Source organism: Carassius carassius, chromosome 17 (genome assembly GCF_963082965.1).
Source record: "Carassius carassius chromosome 17, fCarCar2.1, whole genome shotgun sequence".
NCBI classification, from domain to species: Eukaryota; Metazoa; Chordata; class Actinopteri; order Cypriniformes; family Cyprinidae; genus Carassius; species Carassius carassius.
Genome location: NC_081771.1, coordinates 25,452,330 through 25,460,811, shown reverse-complemented (window position 1 = coordinate 25,460,811; position 8,482 = coordinate 25,452,330). Strand labels below are relative to the sequence as shown.

Below are 8,482 nucleotides of genomic sequence, written 5' to 3'. Positions count from 1 at the left end.
ACGTCTTTTTTATTTATTCCTTGTTTTATTTGAATTTTAAGTAGATCTGATAATATTGAGCAATTATGTTTTGCAAATGAACTGTACTATTAATTCCTAAGTGGATTCTTCTGAAATTGAAAATAGACAGAAATTGTTCTGTTGCTGGTGCATATTTGTACAATTAGTGATGAGAATAATTTAAAATAACATTCAAATATGCATTGAATATCAAAAAGAGACACAAAAGGGATACTCTCATTGCTTTATTATATCCCTGTCAATATTATGATGTTTAGCATGACAGCACGTCCTCACTGTCCTTGTTGCTAAATAAAGCCAGAACACAACTCTTAAGATACAAGATGTTTAATTGGCTAAATATGTGTTGAATGTGGTTACATTTTAACTTAATACAATGACGTTATAAAGAGTGAATATGAAAAAGATTGTTAAAAAAACAACTGTCTACTTTGGCACAAATATTGAAAGCTGTTTTGAGTCAATATATGTTTTACTCCTATGTTCATATATTAAACATCATACTGGCAAATCAGCAAATAATTTCATAATGCCCATACTATATATATAAATAGTAGTTTATATATATTTCTCTGGACTTTCAGTGATTTGGTGCTCTTCCTGGAGTGCATCCTGTACTTGTCTGTAACTCCCTTTAGAGAGACATAGTACACAAGATGAACTGCAAGGGGAAATTGAAGATATTGTTACAACATGTTAAAACAGCTTCCCATAAGCTTTCAATGAAGTAACATTTTACTTTCACAATTATTCAGTGTTAAACAACTGTTCCAGTTAAACAATTAAGTGCCAGTGAGGCAGTAAAACAGGCACTAAATGTGACAAATTAGTTTAATGATCGCTTACATCATCATACTGGAAGTTCACCATTCCTTGCTGCATAGTATCTCTCCTCCTGAAGTTGTCTATTGAAAAAAAAATTAAGTCACATTTTTAATCATTAATACATTTTAAAAAGACTATTAGTATTTAAACAGAATACTCAGTATATATCCAATCAGTACAACTATTAAAATCAAGTTTTGGACTGGCATTGCTCCATTTTTACAAAAATTCTCACCTGTAAGTGCCCTTAGCTTCACACAACAGGCCACATAATCATCGAAGTAGATCTTTCCTGACCTGCTGTAACGTTTGATGATTGCGTTCAGAGCCTGAGGGCTGATTCGGAAGCCTGTGCAATCATGACACAAAATATTCGATTACATCACATAGCCCTTTTGGTGCAACTGTGTTGGCTAAGAGATCCCTTATAGAAAAATGTAGTTTTCAGTTTGATTTTGATTCAGTTTGAAGCTCCAAATGAGTGACCTATTATTTATTCTTTTAGATATATTTTGCCCTGAGAACTAGGTACTTTTTAATCTCAGTTGATAGAAATTAAGTTACCGCTCACCCATGTTAGCAATGCACTGAGACATCTCATGAGGTTCCACTGTTCCACTGCGGTCCCTGTCCACCATTACGAAGTTCTGCTTCCAGCCGTTTAGCACTGCAAAGAGTTCTTTAAACTCATTGAAACCCATCTTTCCAGTGTAATCTATCTGCACACGCATGGTTAAAGAAACTTATCCACAACAAGGAATCTTCTGGGTTACTGGGACTAGCATGAAGCAAACTTTTGACCCAAGCTAGAGAGATAAGAACAGAGCCGGATCTGTTTCATGTTTATGTGAAGGATACATCCAGCATGGCAATCATAATCCTGCAGGTTTCCAAACTGAAGGCTGAGGAAAAAAAGCAGTTTAGACACCTTACTCTCAATAGAGTATTAGTAGACTATTAGCCTTAACTAACTTTGTAAGAACAGGTCAATTTAATCTACTAACACTAAGTACAATAAGTTGACCTGTTCTTGCAAAGTTACTTAAAGTCGGTCAAATGTCTGTTGACCATTAAAATAAAGTGTCTAGCATATTAAGCAAAGAGTCTACTAACACTATAACGACCGGTAGTTGACATGGAGTTGCTTGTAGTTAAAAGAATGTATAAAGTGGGTGTAGAGGCCAAAGTACAATTCATATTAATGTGAATAAGAATTAATGTTAAAAATGTAAATAATTTCATTTAGAAGTTCATGTAATGGTTAAAATTTTAAATACTACTTAAAAGGTTAAAAGCATCTTAGAATTCATGTGTTTATAGGATTTGGTACATATTGGTAAAATAGTGTACTGCCTCTTTAAGAAAAGGCAAACTATATTACGTTGATTCTCATTATGTTATTCAGATCTTGAGAGCTGTGGAAGCAAACGGTTTTCTTACCTGCTAACTTCTAGCTACTTTTATTAGTAATCTTTTATTTCATTAGCAACTATAGAATAAGTGTATTAGTCAGCTCACATTTTCTTTTTTGTAAATTTGAAACCAAGGAATAAAACCGGAGATTTTCATCTTTTATTTCAACAACGTTTCTGAAGTGGATTTATTGAACTGTGTTGCTGGGCTGACAATGGACACTACAAATGGGACTAGCTGCTTGGAATAATATTAGACAGTTATTAGTGTAAGCCATTGCATATCTCAAGATTTCAAACCTCTATAGTGGGCTATCAAAATAGAGTGTTACATGTTGATTTTCTATTTCTATTCACTCTATACTTACGAGTGTAGGTGCCACTGAATCCAGCCTGGGTGAGGCACCTTTGAAGTTCTTCAGCATCAACTTCACCATCCTGATATAACAATCAAGTTACTCCATGAACAACATGAGGGGACAGAAAAGACATCAGGTTATATCCATTCCATATTCAAACAGGCTGCTCTTACCTGACCAGCGATTGCTGTGAAATAGCCCCACATTGGGTCCTGAGCAGGAAATGCCCCAGGGTAACCCCCATATGGCTGTGCTGGGTAACCAGCTGCAGCAGGAACCCCTGGCATTGCCATACACTGAGCATGAACTCCTGGCATTGCCATACCCTGAGCAGGAACTCCTGGCATTGGTGATCCACCAAACTGCAAGAAAAAGAGCTGTACTTTTAAGTATCAATGCACCAAAATGAATGAAACTGAAATTAAGTTAATAATAGGTGAATATATATACACAAGTATATAAACATTTAGATTGCACATAAGACAGTCTATATTAAATTTAATTCATGATCCAGTTATGATTCTACTCTAATTAGTTGTTTAAAAATGAACTAATCATTTAGGGCCGCGGTATAATTCACACAAAAATGAAAATTACCCCATGATTTACTCTCATTTATGCCATCTTAGGTGTACATGGTTTACTTCTTTCAGACGAATACAAATGGTGTTACATTAAAAAAATGTCCTGGCTCTTTCAAGCTTAATAATGGCAGTGTATGAGGTTTAAGATTATGAAGCCCAGAAAAACTGCATCCATACATCATAAAAATTGTTCCACACGGCTACAGGGGTTAATGGAGGCCTTCTGAAGTGAATTTGTGCAAGAAAAATATCCTTATTTAAAACTTTATAAACTCTCTGGCTTCCACTAACTGTCATACATTCATAAGAGTGCCACTCCAGTGGATGACAGGTGTAGCGTAATTTTACGTTCAAGACATTACATTACATTTAGTCATTTAGCAGATGCTTTTATCCAAAGCGACTTACAAATGAGGACAATAGAAGCAATCAAAACTAACAAATGAGCAACATGTAATTGCAAATAACAAGTCTCGTTAAGGCTAACACAGTATGCGTAGTAAGATATATATATATATGTATCAAGGTTCCTACACAATTCCCATTTCAAAGTTCCATACGTTTATAGACTCACAATTCCAAACTTCTCAATAGATTTTTGTAGAGCCCGACCGATATATTGTTTTTCCGATGTTATCGGCCAATATGAGCCTGTTGCAGATATATCGGTATCGGTGAATATGCTGCCAAAGTGCAGATATGAATTTATTTTTTTATAGAACATACAGTATAATGAGGATGAAATGCTTCTAATTGGTGTAATAACTTAGTTTGTCCAGCAGAGCGTGCTCCATTGTTTGCTACTGACGTCTCAGGTCAGTGTAATGAAGAGATGCATTGATTAGCTCAAACTTCTCCCGAGTTCACTACTTCAAATAAATTATCTGCCCGTCACCCACCGCACCTATATTTAATCATCATATTACAATGATTCAAAGTCTTCGTTTTACATGATGATATAATGAATGTATAGTCAATTTTTTACTTTAACGTTAGAGCTGATCTGCACATCACGACATGCTTCTGTGGCGCATACGGCTCCACGGCCAATGGAGCTGATCGCCGCCACTCAGTGAATGCTTGTATTAATACTGGCCGTGCCGCGGCCCAGAAGTCATGCTTATCACATCGGTCACATAACATTTCCTAATTGGGTGTCTACAGCGGCATTGGAATTTTCCTTAGTTGTCAGTTATAATCATCAAAATTAAAAGAAATAAACATTTGAAATACATCAGTCTATGTGTAATGAATGAATACAATATACAAGTATCACTTCTTGAATGGAATTAGTGAAATAAATCAACTTTTTGATTATATTCTAATTATATGACCAGCACCTGTACAGTACCAGTCAAAAGTTTGGACACACAAGTGGGAAGTGTATCCAAGGTTTTGAATATACTGTACTGTTATACAGCCAACACAAAGAATATCTGTTTATATATTGATATTGGTCTTTTTGTTCTCCCTAATATCGGAATCGTCATTGGCTCAAAAAAGATTTTCTCTAGATTTTTAGCCCATATTTAACATAAATAGTTAATACAGAACTATTTTCAGCTTTATGTTTGATATATAGTACAGTCATCTATAAATAATTTTATTTTTTCAGGATTTGTTTTCATTGATATTCTTTAAGTGATAGAAACATGCAATTGAACATACCTTAAAATTAAATAATAATTATAATAATAATAATAAAAATAAAAACAGACTTTTGCGTGCACACAAGAAACTTTTTTGTGCCCTTCGAGAAACTAAGATGTACATGCATACACAATTTCTAGTTTTATATAACCCATTTACTTTGTGCATCACTGCACAAATTAATAGAGATCTAATTGCTCTTTTCTTAGTAGTACCTCTAATATCAAGGCCCGATATCCAATTTGGCCTCTGCGGCATCAGAAAAACAAGAAATGGGCTGATGGCATAATATGGCTCTGTGCATTGTCCTATTTACCAAGTTCAAGGGTCGATAAAAAAAAAAGAAAGTGTTCAAAATGTGGCTTAGGGCAGTATGTCATATTTCAAGGCCTTATGTCTCTTTAATGCATATTCTGTGACGGCCAAAAGAAACCTGGAAATTACTTAAATCAAATTCCATACTTTTCCAAACCCCATTAGTTAGTTGATGAACAGAGGTGTGACATGCTTTCTTTTCAGCTCATTAAAGATTAATCTTGCAGCTGCATTTTGAATTTATTGTAGAGGTTTGATAGAAATGGCTAGAAGACCTGCCAAGAGAGACAAGACAAGGTTGTAACTAGGAAGATCTGAGTTGAAATATCCCACTTCCAACCTCAGTGATTTCCAGTCATTATTGTCACTTTTAAACAATGTCGCTATGACACAACGGGAGCATTTCCTGTTTTTGTGTCAGTTATGGCAAAAACTGAAAAAAAAATTACATAAATGCTGCTGTTCGGTTTGAAAACATCTGATGAAAGCAAAACCTAAGGTATCATTTTACTGGTTTTAAGTAGGTCACTAGGTAGCTCCACATTATGCTTTTGTAAGCAGTGATGTCAAATGACACATCTCACTGAAGTGGGGGTTGATCGATCTGCCCTGAGTTCACAGGTTGTATGTCCGACTTCAAGTGGCCTTCTAGATGTTATTTGCACGTATAGGAGGTGGGAAAAATCTGAATTTAGAGTTGTCTAGAATGCAGCATAAGCTCCGGTGAGACTATGTTAGCCTCATGAGAACAACGTTAAGGAAAATCAGTTTCCTCTTGGCTTATATCGAAATCATTTTTTAATAAAACTCTGATTGTATTCATCTGAAAGACAAAAGTCATATACACCTAGGATGGCTTGAGTGAATCATAGGGAATTTGGGTGAACTATCTCTTTGAATAATGAAGAAAACAGGTTATGGTGAATATGTAATACAGTGAAAATAATGAGCAAAATGCTTTCTAACTAAAGATTGTTTTTCCAATTTACTAGGTTTATTAGTACTAATTTACCAGTTATTGACACTGAATGTGGACACTGAATGGCTTTCCTGAGGTATATGTAACATCACATTATTTACATGCTATTTTACTGATGGCTTTCCACAGTTGAAACACTGATTAATCATATATTTTAGTAAAGTGTGCTGGTTCTTTCAACTGATACTTTCTGATTTTCATTCATGTTTATTTTGTGCTATAACTAGTAGCAAAGAGATGATTGGTCCACGTGCACTTTGGACAAGTGTTGGCAAAAAAGAAAGATAGAAAAATCAACATATATTGTTTGAATTTCATTTATGAAACTGACAGAATTTGAACGCTCACAATTTGTTTCACATAAAAGTTAACAAAGTACAATGCATATTACAATTACTGGATGGCCAGCACACTAAAACAAATTTATAGTTGGATTTTGTTCATACATCACCTAATAACTGCATATAGACTAAAATACCAAGTTATAAAACAAATATTAAAAGCAAACATATCCGCTCAGTATTCCTGATTGATGAAATTTCTGCCCTTCGCTACTTTTAAAATGTTTTAGAACAAGGACTATCATTTAAAATCAAGTGGTCCACCCATGACAATAGTCCTATTTACAACTAGAATAAAAAGTGCAATACAAATCAACCTTTAGTTTCTGTTCAAAGAACACTGAATGGTGAGCAATGTATTCCACTTGCTAGACACTGTATAAACGTAAATATAATTCCACTTGGAATTGCTCCACAACGCACGATTACCTAATTAGACAGATAACAAATATATAGTCTGATACATCCCACAGGGTTTTACCAAGAATAAAGACAGGACAATCACTATTTGACCTAAATAAACTCCAGCCTACATGTTCATATAGTTGAGAGGTCGATACATATACAAGTGTGGCTTGTGTGTGTAGTAAAGACCATATCGGGGGGAGGAATTTCTCAGTAGTGAACAGAGATTACATTAACATATAACTGTGATATTAATAAGTAACATGCTAGCATAGGGACCAAACATTTGTTTAAAAGGCTAATAAGCTTATAAAGTAGTATTGAACAACTACTTGGTATATTGTTTATTATTCTGCTACCTGTATTTGACTAAAATCTTAGAAACATTTTTTAATTAACTGTACCTTTTGGGCTACAGCAGCCTGTCACTGGGGCAGTATCTTTAATTTCTTTTTACGTTATTTACCCCATAAAAGTATTAAGGGTGCATGTGTACCTTTCTGTGATAGATACGGTATAAAGTTGTGCTTTTAAGGGTAATGCCACAGTGACAAACCTGTTAATATAAATTATAATTTGCAGATTTTGCATTTTTTTCTGACACCTTAGATAATAGCATAATTTTTCAGATAGTTAATTTATTTCACTTGATATATTAATACATTAAGACATGTTTTAAGCATTAATCAAACACATTTTTAAGTCTATGCTTAAAAGAAGAGAAAACATATTTGCTAGTAAGGCAAAAATAATAATTCGAAATATTTTCTTTTCTTTTTTATTTCTTTATTTTTGTGTCCTTACAAAGGTAAAAATGCCATTGAAAACCAATTCCAGCGGGAAAATATTGCCCTGTATCATTACTTAAAAATACTTTCTGACCCGGGCTCTGTTTACCAAATGACTTGCTGTGTGTTGTAGTTTATGCCTAATTCATATGAAAGAAAATGCAGTTTGATTAAACTATTTGTGGCGTAATAACACGCTAACGTTACATCGATTTTTTTCAAGCAAGAGGTCATCTCTCTTAAGCTAATTATCAATTTCTTTTACATTTAACAAACTGCAATTGAACATAAAAATATAAGTGACACTTACATTGTTATATCCTTGATACGCCATACTTTATGATGACCGCACTTGCGAATAGAACCAACCTAAAAATGAATCTTATGGGAAAGTTTACGTGCTATCTCTTCCGTACTTCGACTGTAACGGGAAGTGATTGATGACGTCATTAGGGTAGGAAGGGTGACTGCCAGACAGGCTTTGATCGCTCAATTCAAGTTTAATCTGACGTCATTTTATATATATATACTATGGAGAGCGTGTTTTGGATCAGCTAGCTCTAAAACAAAACCAAGCTTACACGGAAGTCTTCTGGCTATTTGACTGATTACCTTTGTGGCCAATGATATTGTGCTTGCATTTTTACTTATTAAACAAGCTAGCTCATCATGAAAATTTTAGTTACGCCCAAAGTGAACACAGATGTAGTTACTTGTAACTAATAGAGTTACTCCTCTCGTTGACGTAAAATTCTGTGTTCGGTGACGTGCGTGCTTATATAACTTCAACCTGTCATTTATGT

At 34.4% G+C, this 8,482-nt stretch overlaps 1 protein-coding gene across 1 annotated transcript; it reads right to left on the bottom strand.

The window, feature by feature from the left end:
- Positions 1 to 332: 332 nt before the first annotated feature.
- Positions 333 to 8,127, bottom strand: gca (grancalcin). Its single transcript, XM_059571407.1, has 8 exons — positions 7,990 to 8,127; positions 2,791 to 2,979; positions 2,627 to 2,696; positions 1,705 to 1,748; positions 1,418 to 1,565; positions 1,082 to 1,195; positions 868 to 926; positions 333 to 682 (listed from the first exon to the last, which is right to left on the bottom strand). Exons 1-8 carry the CDS (start codon positions 8,011 to 8,013, stop codon positions 656 to 658), a joined length of 675 nt encoding a protein of 224 aa, XP_059427390.1. The 5' UTR covers positions 8,014 to 8,127; the 3' UTR covers positions 333 to 655.
- Between the last annotated feature and the right edge of the window lie 355 nt (positions 8,128 to 8,482).